At 47.3% G+C, this 27,007-nt stretch overlaps 1 protein-coding gene across 1 annotated transcript in view; it reads left to right on the forward strand.

Moving 5' to 3' along the window:
- The window catches only part of UBE2H (ubiquitin conjugating enzyme E2 H), a 48,817-nt gene extending 23,543 nt beyond the window's left edge, over nt 1-25,274 (forward strand). The window contains exons 2-7 of the mRNA XM_048301094.1: nt 7,598-7,674; nt 8,269-8,343; nt 16,759-16,798; nt 17,082-17,134; nt 19,626-19,754; nt 23,304-25,274. Of these exons, the coding sequence (XP_048157051.1) occupies nt 7,598-7,674; nt 8,269-8,343; nt 16,759-16,798; nt 17,082-17,134; nt 19,626-19,754; nt 23,304-23,428 (499 nt within the window). The 3' untranslated portion in view covers nt 23,429-25,274. The remainder of the gene's footprint in view (nt 1-7,597; nt 7,675-8,268; nt 8,344-16,758; nt 16,799-17,081; nt 17,135-19,625; nt 19,755-23,303) is intronic.
- The last annotated feature ends 1,733 nt before the right edge of the window (nt 25,275-27,007 follow it).

The raw sequence follows: 27,007 nt of genomic DNA on the forward strand, positions 1-27,007 counted from the left end.
TTTCTGCACCGATGCCCATCAGTATCCAATGAAAGAGGTGGCTGGGAATTGTGGACACAAACATAGCAATCCCGGGAGAAACGCATGGAGGTCACCTTAATTGTGGGAATCTTGCTCCAAGTTCTTGATGCTCCCTTCCTGGGCTTTCCCAAAGCTGTGCTCAGTTTGCTGAAGACCTGGAGCATTTCTCCTTGCTGGGAGTTACTTGGAATCGCTGCGGGATCTGGCACTGGAACCCTGAATGCAGGAGAGGAGATTCTGTGTGCCCTTGGCACAACTGGGTTCCGTAAGGATTGTGGGTCTTCAGACAGGCAACTGCTCCTACATCTGAGCCTGACGATTAATTCCTGGTGTGTTTGGGACAGAATTCATCTGGGATTTGGTTGTAAGACTTTCACCTTACGGAAAAAATTCCGTGTGAGCTGAGAGAGCAGTTGGATCAGAGCCTGTGCTCCTCACTCCCAGATACATCCCCGGGAGTCATGGTGGAGCTTTCTCTGGGAATGTGGGCTGGACACTGCTCTGAACATGTCAGATCCTTCTGCTGTTCCCCTGTGCTGATTCCTTGTGCTGCTGGAGGGTTCCCTTGTGGCGGTGGGAACAGCTTTGTGGGATGGAGGAGCCTGGAGGTCTCCCTCAGATTCCTGGTCTTCCCAGAGTCCTGGCTTCTGCAATAAGTGTTTCCTTTCCTGGAAATTTCTGGAGATGGAAAAAGCTTGTAGGGTGGAAATGTTCTTTCTGTAACAGCTCCATGCAGTTCTCCCAGGAGTGCTCTCAGCTGTTTTGTCTGTGGAATTCCAAGATTTCACATTCCTGGGCATCTCTTCCGTGGTGGAGAAGGGAGAGGGCAGATGGGTTCACCTCTGCTGTGTTAGTAACTGCGGGCTCACCTGGAGTTCACCTCATTCCAAGGAAAGAGGGTTTTCCCAGCTTCCTCATTTCTGCTAATGCACTTCCGGAGATTTCCCCTGTGTTGGTGCAAGGGTTTTATTGCTGAAATCTGCTTTATTTTCAGTCTGTCCTCAATTATGGAGTCATGGTTTTGGTTGGGAAGGGACTTTAAAGATCATCCAGTTCCAACCCAAACTATGGGCAGGGACACCTTCTGCTATCCCAGGCTGCTCCAAGCCCCAATGTCCAGCCTGGCCTTGGACACTTCCAGGGATGCAGGTGCAGCCACAGCTGCTCTTGGAATTTGTGCCAGGGTCTCACCACCCTCACAGGGAAGAGTGTCTGGTATCATGTCAATAAACAATGTGGTTGTTCCCAAACCTTTCATCCCAATATTTCTCCCTTTCATGAACCCAGTTCACTCACTGATTTTTTTGGTAGGAGTTTTAGGTCTTTGCCACAACAGGGACAATATTCAGATACGGCCCTCATTAATACTTTCTGAATTTGGGAACACCAGGATTGAGTCCAAGTGTGGAAAACTCGGCTTTAATTTATGGTCAGCATTAACTCACGGAGCTGGGGAGCATCCAGGCTGGGCCTGCTCAGGATCAGGCTGGGAGAGCTGGTTTTTATTAAGCAGGACTTAATTTAGTCCGAAGTAAAATCATTTGTGTTTAACCTGCTCCGTGAAGCTGCTGCGAGTGTGAAATCCTCCAGTATTAAACATTTTCTGGGCCATCATCGTACACAGCAGGACCGTGTAAGAGTTTGGGAACCTGGAATCATTATCCTAAGGAATTAAACTTAAAACTTCCTGATGTGCTACTGAGTGACATGAAAAGATCTGGTGACAAATGTCCCTCAACATCAGCACTGAAAGCAGCCATGACACTTCTTTGGGAGGCTCCTCTCCGCAAACCTGGAGCGATGTCGCTTTTCCCAGAGATTCCCGTTGGATTTTAGCAGGGAAATCACTTGCACTGAGAGCATTTATGTTTCCATCTGCCCTTTGTGAGCTGCTCCTGGGTGACTGCTGGGTGCAGTGAGCTCCTTGCCATGGAATTTTAGGGCAGAGCAGCTCATGCTGAACTAAGAAAACTCCAGAGCCAAAACAAACGGCTGTAAACTTTTCCCTCACCCCATGAGAACGAGGGGAAGGAGGTTGTTGTGTCCAAACCCTTTTGGAGCCGACACTGTGGGAAAAGTCTGTCCAATCTGGGAGTCATTGTACTTGAGGAACTGCAGTAAATCCTGCCGGACCCCGCAGATGGGACTTGGATCTCCTCACCCAAGCTGCCCGCGTGGAGTCGGCACCTCGGGCTGCAGGAACCTCTCACAGCCCTTTGTGAGGCACCTCCAGCAGATTTCACAGGTCGTCAATTCAGATCAGGGATCTGAGGTGGGAATTCTTTGTTCCTGGTGGGTTGGGAATATTTGGGTTTGTGCCCAGGTGTCATCAAGGTCCGAGGGGGGGTCTGTGGAATTCCTACAATCCTGGGCATGAAAGCAGGAGACCTTTTCCATCCGAGTGAAAAGTCATGTGGGAAAAAAGGGGGAATCTGCCTTTAGTTCCCAGTAGCTGGAACATTCCTGCCAAGCTCCTGCTGTGATGTGAGGGATCTTATTTGAAATATTCCGTGTCCCCTTCTCTCAAATGGGAGCAGCCTCGGAGCTGCAGAGCTGAAGTTCAGGTGGGAACAAACCTTTGATTTTCTCCTGCTTCCCTTGTAATTCATATCCAGACTATTGATGAAAGGGAATTGCTGTAGGATATTATTCCCAACCCATTAACCCTGATTTACAGCAGAATTCCTTATCAAGCCTCAGCGCTGAAACATCACCACTAATTGTCTTAAGCGAGCCTTGCTTGGAATAAAGATTTCCTGCTTTTCCCATTGTATTCCCTTCTTCCCACTTGCCTTTCCCTTTGTATTCCCCTCTTCCCGAAGCGCTTTGATTCTTCCAGTTGTTCTTTTCACGCCGCACTCTCCCCCCTTCTGTCTCTTCCAAGACTCGGGGGTTTTTTTGGGCTTGCAAGTCAAATTAACATGAGAGTGCCACGATTTGCATGGGAGCTGTGGGAGGTCTCCACCAGCTCCGGAGGCAGCCGGGGAGAATGGAATTCATGGGAGCAGCCTCAGTGCATTTATTTCATGGAATTCATGGGAGCAGGGGCTGTGAGCAGCCTGAGTGCATTTATTTCATGGAATTCCTGGGAGCAGGGGCTGTGAGCAGCCTCAGTGCATTTATTTCATGGAATTCATGGGAGCAGGGGCTGTGAGCATCCTGAGTGCATTTATTTCATGGAATTCCTGGGAGCAGGGGCTGTGAGCATCCTGAGTGCATTTATTTCATGGAATTCCTGGGAGCAGGGGCTGTGAGCAGCCTCAGTGCATTTATTTCATGGAATTCATGGGAGCAGGGGCTGTGAGCATCCTGAGTGCATTTATTTCATGGAATTCCTGGGAGCAGGGCTGTGAGCATCCTGAGTGCATTTATTTCATGGAATTCCTGGGAGCAGGGGCTGTGAGCATCCTGAGTGCATTTATTTCATGGAATTCCTGGGAGCAGGGGCTGTGAGCAGCCTGAGTGCATTTATTTCATGGAATTCCTGGGAGCAGGGGCTGTGAGCATCCTGAGTGCATTTATTTCATGGAATTCCTGGGAGCAGGGGCTCTGAGCAGCCTGAGTGCATTTATTTCATGGAATTCCTGGGAGCAGGGGCTCTGAGCATCCTGAGTGCATTTATTTCATGGAATTCCTGGGAGCAGGGGCTGTGAGCAGCCTGAGTGCATTTATTTCATGGAATTCCTGGGAGCAGGGGCTGTGAGCATCCTGAGTGCATTTATTTCATGGAATTCCTGGGAGCAGGGCTGTGAGCATCCTGAGTGCATTTATTTCATGGAATTCATGGGAGCAGGGGCTGTGAGCATCCTCAGTGCATTTATTTCATGGAATTCCTGGGAGCAGGGGCTCTGAGCATCCTGAGTGCATTTATTTCATGGAATTCCTGGGAGCAGGGGCTGTGAGCATCCTGAGTGCATTTATTTCATGGAATTCCTGGGAGCAGGGGCTCTGAGCATCCTGAGTGCATTTATTTCATGGAATTCCTGGGAGCAGGGGCTCTGAGCATCCTGAGTGCATTTATTTCATGGAATTCCTGGGAGCAGGGCTGTGAGCATCCTGAGTGCATTTATTTCATGGAATTCCTGGGAGCAGGGGCTGTGAGCATCCTGAGTGCATTTATTTCATGGAATTCCTGGGAGCAGGGCTGTGAGCATCCTGAGTGCATTTATTTCATGGAATTCATGGGAGCAGGGGCTGTGAGCATCCTGAGTGCATTTATTTCATGGAATTCCTGGGAGCAGGGCTGTGAGCATCCTGAGTGCATTTATTTCATGGAATTCCTGGGAGCAGGGGCTGTGAGCATCCTGAGTGCATTTATTTCATGGAATTCATGGGAGCAGGGGCTGTGAGCAGCCTGAGTGCATTTATTTCATGGAATTCCTGGGAGCAGGGGCTGTGAGCATCCTGAGTGCATTTATTTCATGGAATTCCTGGGAGCAGGGGCTGTGAGCATCCTGAGTGCATTTATTTCATGGAATTCCTGGGAGCAGGGCTGTGAGCATCCTGAGTGCATTTATTTCATGGAATTCCTGGGAGCAGGGGCTCTGAGCAGCCTGAGTGCATTTATTTCATGGAATTCCTGGGAGCAGGGGCTGTGAGCATCCTGAGTGCATTTATTTCATGGAATTCCTGGGAGCAGGGGCTGTGAGCATCCTCAGTGCATTTATTTCATGGAATTCCTGGGAGCAGGGGCTGTGAGCATCCTGAGTGCATTTATTTCATGGAATTCCTGGGAGCAGGGGCTGTGAGCATCCTGAGTGCATTTATTTCATGGAATTCCTGGGAGCAGGGGCTGTGAGCATCCTGAGTGCATTTATTTCATGGAATTCCTGGGAGCAGGGGCTGTGAGCATCCTGAGTGCATTTATTTCATGGAATTCCTGGGAGCAGGGGCTGTGAGCATCCTGAGTGCATTTATTTCATGGAATTCCTGGGAGCAGGGGCTGTGAGCATCCTGAGTGCATTTATTTCATGGAATTCCTGGGAGCAGGGGCTGTGAGCATCCTGAGTGCATTTATTTCATGGAATTCCTGGGAGCAGGGGCTGTGAGCATCCTGAGTGCATTTATTTCATGGAATTCCTGGGAGCAGGGCTGTGAGCATCCTGAGTGCATTTATTTCATGGAATTCCTGGGAGCAGGGCTGTGAGCATCCTGAGTGCATTTATTTCATGGAATTCCTGGGAGCAGGGGCTCTGAGCATCCTGAGTGCATTTATTTCATGGAATTCCTGGGAGCAGGGGCTGTGAGCATCCTGAGTGCATTTATTTCATGGAATTCCTGGGAGCAGGGGCTGTGAGCATCCTGAGTGCATTTATTTCATGGAATTCATGGGAGCAGGGGCTGTGAGCATCCTGAGTGCATTTATTTCATGGAATTCCTGGGAGCAGGGCTGTGAGCATCCTGAGTGCATTTATTTCATGGAATTCCTGGGAGCAGGGGCTGTGAGCAGCCTGAGTGCATTTATTTCATGGAATTCCTGGGAGCAGGGCTGTGAGCATCCTGAGTGCATTTATTTCATGGAATTCCTGGGAGCAGGGGCTGTGAGCATCCTGAGTGCATTTATTTCATGGAATTCCTGGGAGCAGGGGCTGTGAGCATCCTGAGTGCATTTATTTCATGGAATTCCTGGGAGCAGGGGCTGTGAGCAGCCTGAGTGCATTTATTTCATGGAATTCCTGGGAGCAGGGGCTGTGAGCATCCTGAGTGCATTTATTTCATGGAATTCCTGGGAGCAGGGGCTGTGAGCATCCTGAGTGCATTTATTTCATGGAATTCCTGGGAGCAGGGGCTGTGAGCATCCTGAGTGCATTTATTTCATGGAATTCCTGGGAGCAGGGGCTGTGAGCATCCTGAGTGCATTTATTTCATGGAATTCCTGGGAGCAGGGGCTGTGAGCATCCTGAGTGCATTTATTTCATGGAATTCCTGGGAGCAGGGGCTGTGAGCAGCCTGAGTGCATTTATTTCATGGAATTCCTGGGAGCAGGGGCTGTGAGCAGCCTGAGTGCATTTATTTCATGGAATTCCTGGGAGCAGGGGCTGTGAGCATCCTGAGTGCATTTATTTCATGGAATTCCTGGGAGCAGGGGCTGTGAGCATCCTGAGTGCATTTATTTCATGGAATTCCTGGGAGCAGGGGCTCTGAGCATCCTGAGTGCATTTATTTCATGGAATTCCTGGGAGCAGGGGCTGTGAGCATCCTCAGTGCATTTATTTCATGGAATTCCTGGGAGCAGGGGCTGTGAGCATCCTGAGTGCATTTATTTCATGGAATTCCTGGGAGCAGGGGCTGTGAGCATCCTGAGTGCATTTATTTCATGGAATTCCTGGGAGCAGGGGCTCTGAGCATCCTGAGTGCATTTATTTCATGGAATTCCTGGGAGCAGGGGCTGTGAGCATCCTGAGTGCATTTATTTCATGGAATTCCTGGGAGCAGGGGCTGTGAGCATCCTGAGTGCATTTATTTCATGGAATTCCTGGGAGCAGGGGCTGTGAGCATCCTGAGTGCATTTATTTCATGGAATTCCTGGGAGCAGGGGCTGTGAGCATCCTGAGTGCATTTATTTCATGGAATTCCTGGGAGCAGGGGCTGTGAGCATCCTGAGTGCATTTATTTCATGGAATTCCTGGGAGCAGGGGCTGTGAGCATCCTGAGTGCATTTATTTCATGGAATTCCTGGGAGCAGGGGCTGTGAGCATCCTGAGTGCATTTATTTCATGGAATTCCTGGGAGCAGGGGCTGTGAGCATCCTGAGTGCATTTATTTCATGGAATTCCTGGGAGCAGGGGCTGTGAGCAGCCTGAGTGCATTTATTTCATGGAATTCCTGGGAGCAGGGGCTGTGAGCATCCTGAGTGCATTTATTTCATGGAATTCCTGGGAGCAGGGGCTGTGAGCATCCTGAGTGCATTTATTTCATGGAATTCCTGGGAGCAGGGGCTGTGAGCATCCTGAGTGCATTTATTTCATGGAATTCCTGGGAGCAGGGGCTGTGAGCATCCTCAGTGCATTTATTTCATGGAATTCCTGGGAGCAGGGGCTGTGAGCATCCTGAGTGCATTTATTTCATGGAATTCCTGGGAGCAGGGGCTGTGAGCAGCCTGAGTGCATTTATTTCATGGAATTCCTGGGAGCAGGGGCTGTGAGCAGCCTGAGTGCATTTATTTCATGGAATTCCTGGGAGCAGGGGCTGTGAGCAGCCTGAGTGCATTTATTTCATGGAATTCCTGGGAGCAGGGGCTGTGAGCAGCCTCAGCGCATTTATTTCTCACACGTTGCTGGTAGGGGCCCAACACTCTCCTAAATCCCTGCTCACACCTTGGAGGACAGGATGGAAAACTCAGCAGCTCTGAGGATTCATCCCAAGTTTCCTCAGGGCAGGGCAGGGTGGGGAATTGGCTTTTCCTGACGTCATTGTGGTGCTGTGGTCACTTAGATGTGTCAGGACACTGAAATTCCACGTCAGGCTTGGGATATTTTGAATATTTGGGTCAACAGGCTTTGAGTAAATTCCTTGGCTCCGAGTAATTGGGTTTTGTTTCCCGGATTAAATGTTTTTCCTTGACTTGCTGCATCAGGATTGAGAGCAAACACGAGGTCACAATCTTAGGAGGACTCAATGAATTTGTCGTGAAGTTTTATGGACCACAAGGAAGTAAGTTCGTGACCCAGCCCTTCTGAAAAACAAGCCAGTGGATTATGGTGGGGAACTGGGAGGTGCCATTCGTGAGGGGAAGAGATGAGCAAATCTAAGGGGGAGAGGGAGAAATCCAGGGAAGCTGCTTTCTGGAGGGTGGGGAGGATCCAGCTGTGAGCATGGATGTGGATAGACCCCACCCTTTGGAGCTGGCAGAGCTGGATGCTGCCTCTGGAAACCTCCAGCCTTCAGCATTCCTAAGCTTTCCTACACCTGGCTCCCAAGTTTTGCATTGGTCATGGGAATTTCTTTGGAGTTTGTCATTAAAATGGCTTTTCCACCTTAATTTAGCACCATCTCCAGAGGTAAGGAGGTGATCCCAAAGTGCCTGGTTTTAATCCGGTGTCTTTGTGCCGAGATCTTTTCCAGAATCGGTTCAAATCGTGTCAGGCAGAGCAGGAAAAAGGCTTTTCCCGTGGGAGGTTTGCTCTGAAATCTCACCCCCAGCGGAGCCGTGTATTATTCCAGAGATGTGTTTTCCTTAATGCTCTAGTTCTGTTTATCCTCTCCTCAGCTGTGGAGTGTCTAATTCCTGCTTTTCTTCCCTTGCAGCACCATATGAAGGTGGAGTATGGAAAGTAAGAGTCGACCTTCCTGACAAATATCCCTTCAAATCCCCGTCTATAGGTAACAAATGCTCATTTTCCATCAAAATCCTGTGATTTGTGCTTCAAGTTTGCAGGTGGAGTTGTACCAGTGCAATATAAGACCTTAAAGTCTGCAAAATGTTTTTTGTCAGATTTCAGATCTCAAGCAGAGAGGAATTTTGGGCTTTGGAAGGAGTAGGAGCTGGGAGTGGGATTTGGCTGCATTTTTGTGTGTTGATGAATTAAATCTCTATTCCATGTGCTTTTTTTAATAATAACTCCACTGGTGGGTGGTGGAGCAAAAGCCACAGTTCATGGTCTTGGGGAGAACCCAACTTTTGGGGTCTTCTGTCCAAAATTGGATGGAAGTTCCTCCACTGAAGCCTCCATCCTCTTGGAGCAGGGAATGCCGATGCAGAAGAGCTCAGGAGCAGGGATTTATCACCAAAAAAAAAAAAAAAAAAAATGCTGGCTTGACTGGTCAGGTTTGTTTCACCTTGGAAATTTAATTAGAAATGGCTTTTAGCTTGGATCCATCCTTGGGGAACAGGGAGCCACCTCAGATGTCTCCAGGTGCCCGACTTTATTCCAGTTGCTGAAGCTGTAAATAAAACAACCAATTTTCCAGTTTTCTGCTTGGAAAACTGGAGCAGGAGCAGGAAGTTCCAGCATCTCCCTTGTGATGGTGAAATGAGTGTCACCTGTGGGGCAGTGTCACCTGTGGGGCAGTGTCACCTGTGGGGCAGAGGGATGTGTTTGTGGCTCAGCCACCACGGGACTCCAGGAATGGGGAGAGCTGCCCAGGGAGAACTGATGTGGAAACTCCACTGGAAGGGTTGGATGGGATGGGCCCTTTCCAACATCAACATCCTCCTTTGGAGCTCACAAGCATTGGCTGCTGCCTTAAAATAACCCCTTAGGCTAAGATTTTATTTGAGAGCTCTGTGGGATGAGAAGTAATCTGTTCCAAGTGGGATTTGTGCCTTTTGGGAGAGGGCGATGCTGTTCATCCACCGTTCTTTACCTTTTTTTTTTTTGTTTGAAGCCTTCTGTGAACCCCAGAAATGTGCAAAGAGCTGAGTAACAGCAGAGAAATCTGCAGCTCTGAGGAGCCTTTTCTTCCTCCTGAGTCAGCTCTGGAGCTTCCTCTTGGAGAGTCACACTCCCAGTGTGAATTCCCACTGTTTGCTGCCAGTCCTTTGTCCTTCCTCACTCCAAAGTGACACAAACCGATGCAGATCAGGGCAGTCTTAAATCATGGAATGCTTTGGGTTGGAAGGGACCTTAAACCTCCTTCAGTTCCAACCCCGACACCTTCCACTATCCCAGGGTGCCCCAACCCCAGTCCATCGTGGCCTTGGACACTTCCAGGGATCCAGGGGCAGGATGATGTGCAGGGAGCTGTTTCCTGCTCAAATCACTGAGTTGGTTTGGCCCTTCTAACGTTGGTTTTGCTGCCTTTTTTTAGTTTTCCATCCCTCACTTGTTTAAATCCATTGTGTTTCCACTGGTTTATCCCAGACCTCATGAGGAGCTTCCCTCACTTTACGAGTCTCTGTTCAAGTGGCTGACAAAAACTTGTTTTCTTCCCAAAAATCTGCCTCTTGCTGGAAAATCCCTTTTTTTCTTCCCAAAAATCTTCCTCTTGCTGAAAAACCCCTTTTATCTCCTCAAGCTCTTGCTGACCCCCCCCCCACCCCCCCCTTTTTTTTTCTTCCCAAAAATAATCTGCCTCTTGCTAGAAACAAGAGTTGGGTTGGATAAAATCCTTGCTAGACCTGAGCTGGTGTAGCAAAGCAGAGCTCTGGAAAAGCTGGGAAACTCCAAGGAAAGTGCTGGGCCTCAGGAAAGCTCCCAGGAAGCTGCAGGGAGGGGTTTGTTTTCCTTTGGTTCCCATTTTTGCTGCCCCAGCCCAGCTTATCTGGGACAGCCAGGCCTGGGTGAAGCCTCCTGGGCCATCCCGATTATCTCTGGTTTGGACATTGCTGATAACTCCAGATCAAACCTTTGTCCCAGCTGAACTGGGAGCATTGGAAAGGATCCTGTCCATGTGAGTCCCTCCTTGGAGAAAATACGGAATCCAGCAGCTTTTCCTTTAATAAATTCCACTTTTATGCTAAAGCTTAAAGCAAAAGCACCGTCCTTGCACCTTCCCTTGTTCCTCCAGGGCTGGAGGCTGAACTATTCCTTCCATCCTTGGAAATCTTTGATCCTGGCATGGGCTTTTTGCAAAAAAACTTGGAATTTTCGGAGCTTTTTTTTTTTTTTTTTTTTTTTTTTGGTTTTACCGTGGAATTTTTTTTGGAGCAAATAACGCGAGGGCTCGGAGCGTATCCGTGTGCTCCGGAAAAACGGTGGCTGAGAGTTCCCTTCTATTCTGCTCCAATTGCTTTTATCCCAGCGTGGATCCAAGGATGAGATCCAGGGAATCTTGGTGTTCTCTCCCAAAGCACCAACCTGACAAGAAGAGGGTTTTCCAGTGGGTTCCAGAGTTGTCCTTGGGAGAGGTGTGGATGTTTTGGGAATCCCTGAAGGAGCAGCGATGCTCTTTGAGTCCAGGAGAAGCTTTTTGGCTCTTTTCCTGTCAAATCTTCGCTCCCTTCTCCCATCCACAGCTCCTTCCTCAAATATCCATGGCATTTATTCCCTGCCCTTCACAGGGATCATCATTAGTGCTGTTCCCTAAAACTGGCACCGGGAATGGCTTTTAAGGACCTAAACCATCCTGGGATCCGTGTGGAGATTCCTGGGACAGCTCCCAGTGTTCCATCGCATCCCGCGCTGCCTTCCCGGTATTCCTGGCACTGCCTGGGTGTGCTGTGGAATCGGACAGATCCCGTATTTCGCAGGATGATTTTTCCCAACAGGAGCTCCCCAGCTTGCAGTAAAAAGGGAACTGGACATCCTAGAAAAGCCAGGAATCTAAACGGAGCCAGATGTAGGGCTGGCAACTGGGCTCCTGTTCCCATCAGGATAAATAAACCCCTGAATATCCCGATTTTCAGGGTTGACCTGGAGCAGTTGCTCTGAACAAAACCAGCTCCAGTCACTTCCTGATGCTGCTGCTCCCAAAGCTTCAGCCAATTAACGGGAATGGGAATATTCCTGCATTTTTGAGGAAGCAATTCCCTGCTCCATGTCTGCTTCCACTTCCAAAGTGTTTGGAGCTGTTTATGATTTCACTGCCCCTGCTGGCTCCACTTCTCTCCTTTTCCCTGGGGTTTAATATCTTCAGGGGAACTTCCTGCCTTTCCTGCTTTTCCAAAGGGGAGTTGTGGAGAACTGGAAGGGCTCTTTGGAGCTCCCAGGTCAGGAGAAAACTTGGTGTAAATTTGGTGGTTTTAATCACTCCCTGCTCCTGCCAAGAGCTGGAGATTCATTCCCTTTGATGCCACAAACAGGAGGAAATTCACTGGCAATGTCCTGCCCTGCTCGGATACAGGAGCAGTGGAAACAACCTGGGAGCTTGAGCTGTTTTCTGGAATTGATTTACTATTTAATTACTATTTATTCATTTCTATTATTTGAATTTAAAGTTCATATTTTATTGCTAAAATCTGCAGGAGTATTAGGCCAGCACTGGGTTTGTTAATAATCAAATCCCACGACTGGAAAATTTGCATTCAATATGCCCAGAGCCTCAATTGCTCAAACAAATTCTATGTATTCTATATATGCTTATAAAAATTCTCTCTATGTTTATAAATTCCCTCTGTATTTATAAAATCTCTCTATATTTATAAATCAATATTAAAGATATAAATATTTATTTCTAAATATATTAAAAATATATTTATAAATCAATATATTTTTATAAATTCTATATCTTTATTCCTATATTATATTATCTTTATTTCATATTCTATTCTATTATTATATTTTCTATATCTTCATACCCAGCTCTCACTTTCCTCCATCTCTGTCCCAGTTATCTGCAGGTGCCTTGCATTTCTATTTTCCCTTTTTTCCGAGTGCTTCCCCAAACAAGACACCCTCTGTGTGCACAGAACATATGGAATATATATTTTTATATATAGATATGTATAGAACGAGGCATTGTGGCAGCTGGTACAAGAATGAAGCTGGATTTAACTTAATTTTTTAAAAATTTCATTTAATTCCAGCCAGGATTTCACAGATTTCTCCTGGCCTGTGCTTAAATTTATTGTTTTGGGAAGCTGCTGGGATTTGAGTGATAAAAACTCCTTGTGTTAGTGAGTGCACCCCATTCTCAGTGCTCTGAGAGGGCTCCTCACCTCCAAATTCCATCAAAAATCAATTTGTGCCTTTGCCAAGGAGGGCTCCTTGACCTGACAGGGAGTGAAGCTCCGAGGTGGGAACATCCCTGAAAAATGGGAACGGCCACAGGCTAAACCGGTTGTTCCAGACACCAGGGGGGACCAGGACAGAGGATTTGCTCTGCTGCCCTCTCCCCACCTCCTACCACAGCTCCTCAATCTTCTCATGGTGGTTCCACGGGAAGGGAGTCCCTGAAATCGGTGTAAAGTGGGTTTAAAAATTAAAAAATGAAATATCTAAAGATTAAAACCCAGTTCCCTTGCAGGCCTTTGGGTGTTTGGGGAGGCACAAGTGTCCAACTGGCCGCAATCCATGAGCAAATCCCTGTGTGGGGAGTTTGGGATGGGTAGGTGGATATAAACCCGCTTCATCCCTGGATCCAGTGGGAAATCCTCTTGCATTTATCCTCAACCATGCAGCTGCGATTGGAATGTCATTTTTCATGGATGTTTATGGTCAGTTCATCCTTTTTGTTGGTCAAGATAAACACGGAGCACGTCGGTGTTATTGGGCTCTCCCTGGGCAAGGCCAGGAGATTGGGATGTGCCTTTGGGAACGTCGCTCTTCCCTCTTATCTCCCAACTTTTGAGTTGTGCCTGGATGGTGGATGAACACCCTGGGGTAGTGGAAAATATCCCCATGGCAGGGGGTGGAACTGGATGAGCTTTATGGTCCCTTCCAACCCAAACCATTCTGTGGGAATCTTCCACATTCCCCAAGCTGTCAGGTTTTAGGGATCTGCCTTTTGGAGGAGAACTTGCAGGCAAAGCAGCTCATGACAGCAGCACGTTGGTTCTTGTCATTCCTCGTGGCCATTTCCTGGGAGTTTCAGTCTGGACATTGATGTAAGTCTGGAATTCCTCCCGTTTTTCCACTGTGGTTTTGCTCACTTTGATCCCATTACAAAGCAGTGCCCTGGATCTTAGGGTTAGATGGGATCTTGGGAAGGAATTCCTGGCTGGCCTGGAATTCCCAGAGCAGCTGTGGCTGCCCCTGGATCCCTGGCAGTGCCCAAGGCCAGGCTGGACACTGGAGCTTGGAGCAGCCTGGGACAGTGGAAGGTGTCCCTGCCCGTGGCACTGGAGGGGCTCTGAGGTCCCTTCCCACCCAAAGCACCCTGGAATTCTGTGATCTGGAATACATCCAGCTGTTGGAGTGTTCTGAGTGTTCCCGTGTTTCCAGCACCGAGGAAGACTGGCAGCCTGTCAGTGAGCTGAGATTTAAATTTAACAATGCCCTTCTCCTCAAGGATTTTTGGCAATCCAAGGAATTCTCACTCCGGGGCTGTTAATGAAACGTCACAGTTTTCAAGGTCAGCATCCACATGTTGGTTTTCCAGGGTGGGAACAGCTGCATCCCTTCCTGTTGTGGAATTCCTTAGGGATATCCAGGGGTTCTTCTGTTATCAGCCAAAGGCTGATTTTGTTTTATGCTTTGCCTCCAAAGGCAATCCTGGACTTCAGTGTCTCCATATGGAAAAAGGGTGGACTGTGCTGCTCATACTCTTCCCAAACATTGGCTTTTCCAGGAGTTCAGTGGCAATTTTGGTTTAAAATGTTAAATTAAGTGTTTGAAGTCACTCCAGCACCTGGAATCACAGGCTGTGACCTCGGCTTCACGCTCCAGGTCATGGAGAGAGCCCAAAATCCCCATCCTGTCCGATGGAATGCTCACCTGGAATTCTGCTTGCATTAATTGGGATGTGCTGTCTTCAGGCCTGTGGCAATAAACTTGCTCCAGTGCTGGGAATTTTTTTCCTCCCTCCTGGCTTCTTTTTGAACTTGGAATTTCGTTTTTACCTGGATGTTCATGGGCGCTGTGTCCTTTTTATCTGTAAAAATAAACACGGAGCAAGTCGGGTTTGTTGGAACGATGTCGGCGCAGGAGAATTTACATTCCACATAAAGGAGGAGAGAATTGTGCTTACTCCTGGATCAGGGAAAAGAAGGATTTCTATGGAGCCTGGATAATTTGTGTCCATGGAATGAGGCTGGAGAATGAGTCCTCAGAAACAAATGCAGGGAGAGGATGTTCCTGTTCTTCCCTGAAGAACAACTGTTCCATTTGGGAAGCTTGAACCCAAGGACAATGTGAAGGAAGGGATTATTCTCAGTGTCTTCCCCACCCTCTCCAGTCTTCATTTCACTGTTTGGTTTTTCCCCACAAAGAGCCAGGCAGGATTTGGGATCGGGATCAGTGCTCGCTGCAGCTCAGCTCCGGCAAAATGGATCCGTGACCTGATTTAAACTCGCGGGAGCTGCAGAACGTAAATATTTGATGAAACTACAGCTTCCCTTTTGAAATCTGCTTCGGTTTTTCCAGCTAAATCCTGCCAAGCTATTCCTGAAATCCACTTGTTAGTGTGGAGATGTTTATGGAGTTCTCCCTTCTCCTCTTGGAGATTGTTCTGGCCTCGGCCATCGTCTCAGCCTTGTGTTGTATCTGTGCAAAATCCCGCAGTCCAAGGAGACTTGGAATTCTGTTTGTGTCAGAATCCATGGGAAGGAAGGGAGTTCAACCCATATGCCAGCTCTGATCCCAGATGGGATCCATGCTGTCACTCAAACTGGGATTGCTCCTTGTTTGGGCAGAGATGATACTCCAGTGCTTGGATGAAGGTGGGGGAGGTTGGGAGCTTTTTAAGTGGTAAATGAGGATTTTTTTTAGGCTTTTTGGGGCTGCTCTGGAAAGAAAACTTCTGTGTGTTTTGAGTCCTGGAAGGAGCTTTTTCAATGGATTGAGTCAAATATCCCGGACCTGAATTCCTTCCCTGTTTTTATCCTTGTCAGAAGCAATAGTTGCTGTTGGCTTAAATGGATTCCTGCAGAGTGCAGGGAGATTCCCACCTGGGCCGTGTTTGTCGGGATTTCTGGGCTGTGGGATGGTGGCACAAGAGGGAAAAGGAGATTTTGTTTCAAATTCTCAATAAAAAAGGTGGCACAACAGGGAAAGGGGGGATTTACTTCAAACTCTCAATTAAAAAAGCTATGCCAAGGTTTGGAAGCAGCTTCTCCTGGTTGGAGCTGCCCCTCTGGGCAGAGCCCAAATGATTTATCCAAGCCGGAAATGTAGGAATTAATTCCATCCCCATTCCATGTTTGTTTCGTGCCGACATCCAGATATTTGGGTTCCTCCTCTTGAAGAGTTGGGATCCTGGATCCTGCATCCACTCTCAGCCATCACTGGAAACATTTTTTGGGGTGGATGTGCTTTGCTTCCAAGCAGATTGAGGATGGTGCATAATTCCATTAATATCTTAATTTTATCGTTATTTATGGGATAAGAGAGGAGTGTTTGGAGCTTCCAACTGTTCTGAACTTGAGGCTGAAGTTAGCAGCTGGAAAACAAAATTTACCTTTTGATTAAAGTGTGGGGCTCCTTGTGCTGGGACGTTGGAAGTCTTGAAACCACAGGGGTTTATTTAACAATTTAATTTGCAACTCAGAACAAAAAAATCCCTCTCAAATCCAGAAATCTGAAATGTGGACAAAGCCACATTGAGCTCTCTCCTCCTAAACCTCATCTGAGCTGGTTTTTAGGAGACCAGAGGCACCAACAGGAGAATTAATTGCTGTATTGATGGAAAATTGGAATTACTACCTCCCTGGCTCACACATGTAGATTAATGTTGTGATGTCGAGCTCATAGAAAATCTCTGTTGGGAAAACTATATTTAAAAAAAAAAAATCAAATGTTGAGCTTAAATTTGTGTTTGGTGTTTATTTAAAAGTCTTTAAATTAGAAATGTAATTCAATAAATATAATCATAAATATAATTTAAATGATTTAAATTCGGTGTTCAGTGTTTGTTTAAAATTCTTGCCCTTCTAAACCCACTTCATCAGATGTGGGAGCTCCGTTGAGCTCGTGGAAAGGAATTTTCAGGATCCAACAAAAGCTTTGTGGTTGCACTGCAGAGTTTTCCTGAATTTCCTGAATCCAGGTTTCCCTGGATTTTGAGGGAATGGCTGAGGACCCCAGGCTGGGAATAGTGCCTGCCTATTTTAAAGGTTACACAGCTATTTATAGCTCAGGCCAGGATGGCTCTGAAACCACTCCGATGAGTCCTTGTTCCATAAGTTCCAGACTCCTCTTGGGGAAAAAAAGACATTTATTTGGGATTTTTCTGCTAATTTACCTCTGTGTCTCCTTGCAGGATTCATGAATAAAATCTTCCATCCCAACATTGACGAAGCGTAAGTGAATCCCTCCTCCATGTCCGTGCTCAATCCTCCGAAATTTCAGATGTTTTCCCATTTTGTTTTTGGTTGTGTGGAGCTGCCTGTGCTTCCATGTCAGTAAAATTCCAATTTGTTTTCTCTTGGGCAGAGTGGGAAGATTGAGGTAGTTGACAGCTGTTGACCGTAAATAGGAATAAATCAGGGCTTATCCCAAACCTTGGGGAAGGGGTAGGGAAGGATTTTATTCCGTTCCCAGAGGGTTTTCCAGTGTTAATTCCATCTTTTCCATGTGTTCCAGGTCAGGAACTGTATGTCTAGATGTAATCAATCAAACTTGGACAGCTCTCTACGGTGAGTTGGGCATTTTCCTCTGTATTGGGGGGACAGATGATTTTAGGCCACTTTTGGGGGTTTTTTTCTTTGATTTTGGGGTTTTTACTGGATTTTGAACCCCTCCCTGAGCCAAGATCAGGTGAAAAATAAGATTTTATTGCAGGTTAGGAGGTGGCATTGCCTCTGATGCTGCAGAGTGATCCCCTTGGGCTCATTTCTGGTTATGCATCTCCTTTTTAGAGATAAAACAGATCAGCTGAAGCGCCTTTAAAATGGAGTTTAGGGAAAGCTGGAATTGTTGGAAGGAACACAGCTGAATTTAGTCCAGGCTGCATTTAAAAATGGGAACTTCAGATATTCCAGTTACGCTTTGTGGAGGAAATCCAGGGAAATGCGCACATGAAATCCCTCAGATTCTTCCCTGGAAAACTGATTTTAGCTATAACTCCTCGTTGGAATGATGGAATTCCTCAGGTAATACAGGGATGAGGGTCACAGCGTGGCTTTGTCGTGGGAGATCAACTTTGCCACTTTTCCATAAAAAGGACAAGAGGATTCCAGTGGTTTGGTGCTCCAGCATTCCGAGTCCTGCCTTGGAGCTGCAGGGGGACCCTGGGATGGCTGAATTCCCACTTCTTCTTCCCTCTAAAGTCACCAATCCAAGATTCCACCACCACCTCTTCCTTTCCAAGGCTTTGCCTCCTTCTGTGGCACAAGGAAATGAAAAAAGGGGGAATAACATTCCTTTGCTTTCTGGAGCATTGCCCCTTTAAAGCAGAGCATTCCCAAGCTGGCAAAGGATCTGGGTCAGATAATTCCAGCAGCAACCAAGGTGGGAGAGACCTGGAATATGCATCAATAAATTCCTGAGGACCTCGTGGTTCAATTCCTGCTCCTTCCCTAAGGAAGCATCAGCTCCTCAGTGCTGTGGTTGAACGTCCTGCACGTGTTCCTCCTGTTCCTGCTGAACCAACACAGATCTGGGGGGATTTGAGAGAAGGTTCCTTCAAGAAAAAAATCATTATCCTGGGTGTCCTGTGAGCCAGGGGGGAATTCCAGGGCTCTGCTCCCTCATCCTCAGGAGGTTTTAGTGGTCAGATGGCCACAAAGAGGCTCCTGATCCAAGTGGAGGCACCTGGCCCAAGTTTCACAAACTAAAATCAACTTCTTGCTGCCAGTGCCCGAATCCAGTCCCCGGGGATTCCAGCTACCAAGGGCAAGCTGCTGCCATGGCAGGGAATACTCTTACAGAGCATTCCTGCTGTTTTCTGGGATCTCTTTTTTGGATTAAGATCCTTTTTCCAGGTGCTCTTGTGCTCCATCCCAGGAGCAGCTGCTGGCTCCGAGCTGCTCCATGTGCCAGCCAGGACAAACCCAGGCACCAACCCAGGCTGGAGCTGGAGCCTGGAATTCTGTGGCTGCATCCCAGAGCTGGAGGAGCTCTTTGCACAGGGAGAGCCCTTGGAGATCTCCTTCCCCTTTTTTGGTGACCTTTTTGGGAAGTTGAGGGCTCTGGGATCTGGTTGAATTTAGCAGCTTGGTGGTGACTCAGGAATGGGATACACCCTTTTTCCAGGAAAAGGGACAGGTTGAGGTGGCCAAACTGCTCATGTGGTGTGTCCTGGGCAGTGATGGAATTCCCTGATTGTGATCCATGCAGGACGGGACCGGTGATGCCCATCCACAGGCAGGATTTTCCTGCCACAGGGAAAGAGAGACTGATAAAAGATTTATAGAACATTCCCATGGGAAAGCCCCCCAACAAGGAACATTCCCAAGGAGGAATGATGACACAGGGCTGGTTCCTGCCCCTCCCCACCACTGGAATGGGGAGTTTGTCCTCTCAGGGGTGCAGGAAGAGAGTTTTGTGTATCCATGGTCACTCCTGGGCACCAGGAGGAGGTTTCCTGTTGTGGATTATTTGGTGACAGATTCCTGATGGCACCAAGGTTTTAATGGGAGCTCTGCACATTCCCGGAATTGTTTGGAGTTGGAGGAGTGCTGGTTTCTATGAACGAGCTCATGGGAAGCTGTGGAACACACGTTGTGCCTTCCATGGAATCTTGGAATGGTTTGGGTTGGAAGGACTTCGGAGATCATTGAGCTCCAAGCCCTCTCCTTGGGCAGGGAGCCTTCCACGGAGCACAGACATTTAAACAGAGATTGGAAGAGGTAAAGAATTCAGGGAAGGGCAGAGCACCGCACTGTTGGTTTGGGGTTTTTCCTCATTTTTAAAGTCAGGATTAAAACCCAGGAAAATTCCATCCCCTTCCTTGCTTCACCCATGGATATCTTCATTTATGTGTTGGGAGGAGGAGTTTGTGAGGAGCTGCAGCAGCTCTTCCATCAACCCTTATTTTTATTCCTATTTTTGATTTTACTCCCTTTATTTTACCTAATTCCCAGACTCTCCGTGCACTTCCCCTCAGAGTTTGTGCCGCTCTTCCAGGATTTTTGGGATGGCTCTGGCTCTGGGGACGTGGACACCAACTCTGTGTTTGCCTTGCAGATCTCACCAATATATTTGAGTCGTTCCTGCCCCAGCTGCTGGCTTATCCCAATCCTATAGATCCTCTAAATGGTGACGCTGCAGCCATGTACCTCCACCGACCAGAAGAGTACAAACAGAAAATTAAAGGTGAGGCCTAGTTAACAGAATTATTGGGATTCCATCCCGAGGGAATGATGGCTCTGATGCAAATTTGGGAGTCACCGCCTGGTTTTTCCCCTTCCAGTTCCAGTGATGGGAAGGAAGGAGGGATGAGGTGCTGCTGTGTTGGAAATCATCAGCAGAGCCTGAACAGGGAAAGCTGGGAAGGAAACTGGGTTAGGATTCAATGTGATTTTGGGAGATGGGAGAAATGATTGGGAAGGAATGGTGTGTGACCAAAAAAAAGGCAGGAAAAATTCCAATCTTGAACAGGAGCATCCAATGACACAATTAATGGATAAAAAATGGTTTGTTGGAAAGTTCTGAGAGCAGCAATCAAGGAGTTGGGGATGCTGTTGCAGGAGGTGGTTTTGCACTGCGCCGGAGCAGGAATTTATGGAAAATGCCAAATAATCCTTCCTTGTTCCTTCCTAGTCCAGCCAAGGCTTCCCAGATCCATTCCTGGTTCAGGGAATGCCGTTAGGAAGCTGCAGAGAAATTAGTAAAGGCTGGAAGATGAGGAAAAGACCTGTAGGAGTTGAAACTAAAGGACCAAAGGGGGTTAGGAACTTTGGCAGATCAGAAGTGCCTTCAGAAAAGAAGGGAATGGTTTTTCCTGGAAGCAGGATGTTGGTGTGAGCAGGAGTGGGACTCCACAGTGACTGGAGAGGGTGGAGGAGCACTGGGAGAGCTGCTGGAGGTGCTTCTGGAAGGCTTGGAAGGACAAAATGGAGTCAAGAAGCTCCCAGTAAGGACCTCCAAAATACTTTGGATAAATAGGAGGATTGTCCAAGCAATCTGGTGAGTGAAACACACAAATGGACTTAGTCTTGCAAACGTAAGAAATGAGATAAAAATTAGGAATTGTGCTTTAGATTTGCCTTCCCTAAAATCAGCAGGCCCCCCTTCCCTGCTGTGCCAAGCCTATGGCAAAGCCATGGAATTTCTCCCTCCTCTGATCCAGCGAACACAACCCAAACAACATTTCATTTCCTGGTGGGAAATTTCCAGCCTTTGGCCTGGATTTGAACTGAGTTTTTAGGGAGCTGAGTTTTGTTACTGCATAACCAGGAGACTCTTTGTCCCTGGGAGCCCTGCCAGGGAAGGGTCTGCAGGTCTGGAATCTCCATGAGCAGCAGGAATTGGGAGAGCTCAGGTATCCCCAGCAAAACGTGGGATCAGCTCTGCCACGTCGCCCAGGAGTGGTTAAACCTGGAGTCACTCTGTTCTGGTGTGAAATGCCCAATTTTTGAGGGTGGAACTCCAAAGGAGCCGTGATTTAAATTGTGAAATATTCGGCCTCCCTTGGCTGATTGCTCTGACGGGATTGTGGGAACTTCCCTGCAGATCTGCCCTGCTCAGTATCCCCAAGTTCATTCCCTGCTTTCTCATACGAGGGAGCTTCCAGGCCAAATGGTTTGTCAGATAAAATCTCCAGTGCCAGCACTGAGAGTCCTCTGAAAACAGCCTAAAAACCAAAAATATCCTTGGAAAAAAGCCAGAAAAACTGATTGCAGCCCAAAGAAGATCTGAGGACATCCCTCAGGATATTGGGATAGCCTCCTCCCTCATTCCCATCCAGGTACAGATGATCTGGAAGGAGCTTTGAGTGCTTGCAACATGTTCCATAAATCCCAGAGTCCTGACTCCGCCAGCTCTTCCCAGCATTGCGTGACAAGTATGGGATGGAGCTGAACTCTGTCATCCCTCATTTTGAAAAATAGCCTTGGATATGTTAAAATTGCTGCAGAGGATCCTGGCAGCTCCCATGCTCTGGGAAACTTGGGAGTGCAAATCCATGATTTATTTATTGCTGCTGTTCCCGGTGTTTTTGTCGTTGGGAGCGCAGGGAACGTTTGTGTGATGTGGTGGTTTGGGGAGGAGGCCACAGGCCCAAAATTTATAATTCCTGCTCTGCTCTGCTTCCTCTGTGGGAGATTTCTTAGGGAATCTTCCTTTGGCAGGGTGAGGAACAGCTGAAGGATATCCAGGCTGAGTTTTTGCTGGGAGCTCAGGACATCTCTGGGAGCAGTTTTCCCACCCCACGTGGCTGAAGCTCCAGTAGAATCCCTTGGAACACCAGGGCTGTAATCACAGCTTGTTCCTGTTGCTCCAGGGTTTGTAAATGAATGAATCCCGTGGTGTTTTCCTGGCAGGAATTGGTGCGTGAGGGTTCCCCTTCCTGAGCACTCTTCTGTGGGAGATGCTTTGTCAATATTTAGATATTTTGGGGTTTTTTTTCCTTGATGGGCTGAAAGTCCCAGTTGAATGCAACATTCAGCATGGAAACTCCCTGGAAGTTTGACTTTTCCTGGATTAAACCTTCCAAAAAACCCAGCCCAGGAGCTTTTCTGGATAAAAAGTGGCATTTTAAGCTTGAAGTTTTAGCTTAGGCTTAAGGAGGCCTTTTCCACCAGCAGCTTCCATGTGGGAATGTCCTCTGGAAGCAGCCAGTGAGGAAGTGCTGGTGGCCTCCCATCCTGCCAGTCCCTGGCTGGTGGCTGCTGCGTCTGGAAGCTCCCAAGGCAGCTGCAGCCAGTGTTTAGGTGGATTTGGGATAATCCCAGAGGGAATTTCTGAGATTCCCACTAAGGGTTTTGACATCCAAAGCCTTGCAGCAACAGCACTTGGGTTCCCTTTGCTGGAATGTGCAAGGAATAACAACCTCTTTGGGTGAGCACCCCTTTTCCAGAGGGAGATAAATTCTTGGAAAGCTCTGGGAAGGGAGCAGCCACTTCAAGGATGTGTCACAGAATCAGGGAATGGTTTGGGTTGGAAGGAGCCTTAAAGAGCCGTCCAGTTTCAGCCCCTGCCATGGGCAGGGAGTTTCCACCAGAGCGGGTTCTGCAGAGCCCCATTCTTGTCCTGTCAGCATCCCAATTCCATCCATTTCTTACATATAATAAAGAAAAGAAACAGTGCAGCTGTTCCTGGAGTAGTTTTGTGCTCTGCTGTCTCTGTTCCTCCTTCCTTCCACTTGGCTTACGTAGGATTTAGTCTGGAATTTTAGTCTGGTTCTCAGCTTTGCTTCAGTGACGGTTCTGTCCCATCAGTTTCAACTCAGCTCTTCATTTCTTCGAGTCAGGCCCCTTGCTGGCTTTTAGAGCTGTCCTCGAAGTCACCAGCTGTGGCAGCAAATCAAATCCTGTCTTATTCCATGAGTTACAGCCCACTGGGAAGGACTTGGGTTGTTTCCAGCTACTGACACAGGATCCTTGGGATCTTCCTCCTTTCCAGGTTGCACATCCTGGACAGGGTCTCCACCAGCTGTTTTCCCATTGCTGGACAATGCTGTGTTTGGTGTGAGAAATGCACAATCCCACACTGGTTTGGATCAGAAGGCATCTAAAAGATCATCCAATTCCAACCTGGCCTGGAACATTCCCAGGGATTCAGGGGCAGCCACAGCTGCTCTGGGCAATAGGATCATTTACGATTTATATAATTTATCTGACTTACCAAATGTGCTGTGACCCAACCTCCTCCAACTGTTGATTGTCTGTCCCTAAACGTCCTTTTTCTTTCTCTCCCCTCCAGAATACATCCAGAAATATGCAACAGAAGAAGCACTAAAAGAACAGGAAGAAGGCACCGGGGACAGCTCATCCGAAAGCTCCATGTCCGACTTCTCGGAAGATGAGGCTCAGGATATGGAATTGTAGTAGAGGAGGCCACCTGCTTTTCAGAGAGACTCTAATTTCCTAACCATGAGAAGCAGACTATAATATTCATATTTAAACAAAGCAATTTTTTTTATTACTAAACAAGGTTTTTATGAATTATAGCATTGATATATATATATATATATATATATATCACCCTTTAGATCTTGATTTTCTTGGTCATTTCCCAATTCCCGAGGTGCATAGCGTATTCCCAACATTCCATTTTGGTAGCAATATGCAGCCCGGATGCATGCATTGAGATTCCATTTGGCCAAGTCAGCTTTGGTGTGCTACCAAACAGCTGCCCTGGGAGGGAGGGAATTAGCAAAAATAAAAAAAAAAAAAACCAAACAAAAAACCACAAACAAACGAAATAAAAAGAGGGATTTGCTCTCGGATCGAGGTTTCCTCCGAGTCTAAAACCTTGGGGATGGTAGAGCTGTGTAGGGATGGAAGGGGCTCCTCCAGGTCGTGTTTTAGGTGGAGTCACATTAAAAAAAAAAAAAAAGAGGGATTTAAGTAAAAAAAAAACCAATCCAAAGGCTTGGAGCTTCTCAGAGCATTGAAGCTGGAAAATGACTTGGAATTTCAGTCCGTTCTTTCTGTGGACTCCTCCCTGCCCTCCCGAACTGTAGGGACTGACAACCACTGGTGGATTTCCTCTGGGGACTTTGGAAAAGCTGGATGTTGTTCCCTTGCTTGGTCTGGATTAGGAGCTGTTCCCTTGCTGGGAGGGAAGAACCACCCGGAACCCCACGGATGATGCTCTTTGGACAGTGCTGGGATTGACCTGGAGCACATGGAAATCAAACTCTTCCCTTGTCCCAGTTTGGAACCTGCTGCCCTTGAATGGCTTCGAGTTGGCTTTTTTTTTTCGTTTTCTTCTTTCCCCCTCCCTCTTTTGCTCGAAATCTGGTTCAAACACCTGCCAAGCACTCACCGTGTCCTGGGAGCTCCTCTGACCAGATGGATTGGCCTTGCCAGAGCTTCAGATCCACGGAATTGTCCCGTTGGCCGAAGTCCACGAATCCATCGGCACTGATTTGATTTTCTTTTTTTTTTTTTTTTTTTAATCTTTCCTCCCCCTTCTGCACCAGCTTGGTTCCCATCTGCTTGTGTGTGTACAACAGGATAAAAATTCCTTAAGAGTTAACAAAGAATATGATCTTAGGAAAAAAAAAAAAAAACCACAAAATTTGAGCTGAATAAAAAAAAAAAACTAAAAAGCACCAATTGAGGAAGCAAATGAATTAATGAATTCACTCTTTGGTTTTTCGTTGGTTGGTTGGTTTTGGTTTTTTGGTGTTTTGTTTTTTTTTTGGTTTTTTTTTTCCAGGATGTTTGGGAAATGGAATGTTGGATTTCTCCTGGTGTCTTGCAGCAAGCTGAGAGATTTTTTTTTTTTGTTGTTCCTAGAAATCTGATAGAGTAAATGTCTCCTTGGGATACTTGAATTGGGATAATTGTGCATCGCAGATTCAAACTAAGATGGATTTTTAAAGCTGAATGTTACCTGCTGGTTTTCTTTTGGGGATTTTTTCAAAGGGGTTTGGGCAAGATCTTCTCATTTGTGATGCGACCTGCAGGAAAAATCAACCCACCCTGAGCGACTCTGGAGCGGAGTTTTGAATGTCAGACTGGTACATTTATCATTTGCCCAGAATTATTGGGGTTTATTTCCTTTCCTTTCGAGGCGCCACCGAGTTGGGCGATTCCAACCCTGTCTCTGATTCATAAAGCACAATCAGGTTCTTTTCTGTTGCTTTGGGGGGGAGAAAACAAAAACTCCATCAAGTCCCACTTTGCTTTGGCATGATTTTCCTGAATAAAAACCTACCATGAATTTCCTTTCTGTTAATTCCGGGCACAAAGCAAAGGTTTTCCCTCTCCTTTTTCCCATTCTTTTCCAGCAGTGATGTAGGGCTGTGGCTAGTACTGTGCTGAAGTTCTCTATCTAGCATTTGTGGCTTGTTGGAGGGTAATATTAATTATTTAACATGTAATGATGTAATTAACTCTTATCTAGCACGTTGTTTGCTCATTAATTTGGGGAGGGAGGGGCCACGTTTAACTCGCTTTCCTGCTGCCCTGGCAGTTTTGCTTGTGCTATACTTGTAGGTGCTACTTAGGAGTAGAGTCAAGTGCTGGGTGGTGATTTCAGTTTTAAAAGCTTCAAAAAAAACAAACAAAAAAAAAAAAACAAAAACAAAACAAGCAAACAAACAAAAGGCAACCAAAAAAAAAATCACAATAAAAATTTGTATTTTTTCAATATTGTATAAAAACAGTGTTCTAATTCCCTCGCCCCCTTCCCTTGCAGGGTTTTCTTCTCCATCATTCCCTCACGTGGATTTAGGGCATCCAGCTGCTGGAGTGTCCTCCCTTTTCCTTTTGGGAAACACTAAGCTGGGATTCCCAAAAAAAACCCCCATATTGGGAAAGCACAGCTGGCTGTGTGAGGACACAACGGGATGGATTCACGGAGCTTGTCCAAGCTGCTGCCTGCTGGCTCAGCGTGGCCAGAGCCACAGAAATGCACATTCCCAGCACTTCCCAAGCCGTGACAAATCCCAGGGTTGTCCTGGGAGGAAAAACCAGCTGCCAAAACGCTGCTTGGAAACGTGTCCTGGGTGAAGGTGCTCCAGGGGTGAGGTGGGTTGGGGTCAGCTCCTGTCCCACCCCCTCAGACCCCGCTGCTTCTTCCCCTCCTACATTTTCCACCTCTTCCCCTCCCCCAAAATCTCCCTTCTTCTCCCAAAATAATCTTCCCCCCCACAAAAAGTGTGTGTGTAGAACTTCACCAGCCTAATCTGGATGAAAAGGTGAACCGTGCTGGAGCAAGAGAGCTTTTTTTGATCACCTTCAGAGTGTTTGTCTTCGTCACAAAACAGTGGTGATGTCACCTTGGGAATTCCCGGACCCTGGGATGAACTTCCCACTGCCAAACTTTGCCACAGCCCTTGGAGCTGCTTTGGGAACAACCTTTGCCTTCTACCCCTGTCATTTCTCCTTTTGCCCTCGAGCTTTTCCATGGAATGAGAAGCGGAGCGGACACGTCCCCATGTCCCTCTGCCCCAACTTTTCCCGACCCAGGGATTGCTTTGGCGGATGCCAAAGGGTGCTGGCACAGGGAGCAGAGCTTTGCCACCAGCCTGGCTGCTCCTCCATGGCTGAACCCCACCCCATCCCTCAAACGTGCCACAGGGACGGGGCTCCCCTTCTCTCCCCCCTCCTCGGGAAGGCTGGGATGTGTTTAACAATTTTATAATTTTTTTTTTCCTTACTTTTTCCTTTTTTTCCTGGCTTTTTTTTCCCTCCTCCACATCCTGCTTCCCCTTTGCAACAGCCACGATTCTCCCACCTGTGCTGGGTTCCTGTCAGGTGGCACCTGAGGAGATCTCGGGGTGGTTTTCCCTTCGGTTGAGTCGGCTCTTTGTTATTTTTCCCTTTTCTCCTCTTTTTTTCTGGCGTTGTCGGTAGCGTGGCGCAGCTGCCTCTCCTCTGGGTATAACCTCTCCAATAGTTGTGTATAATTAAAGAACTGTAAACTTCTTCTTTTTTTTTTTTAAATAAAAT

Source organism: Corvus hawaiiensis, chromosome 4 (assembly GCF_020740725.1).
Source record: "Corvus hawaiiensis isolate bCorHaw1 chromosome 4, bCorHaw1.pri.cur, whole genome shotgun sequence".
Classification (NCBI taxonomy): Eukaryota; Metazoa; Chordata; class Aves; order Passeriformes; family Corvidae; genus Corvus; species Corvus hawaiiensis.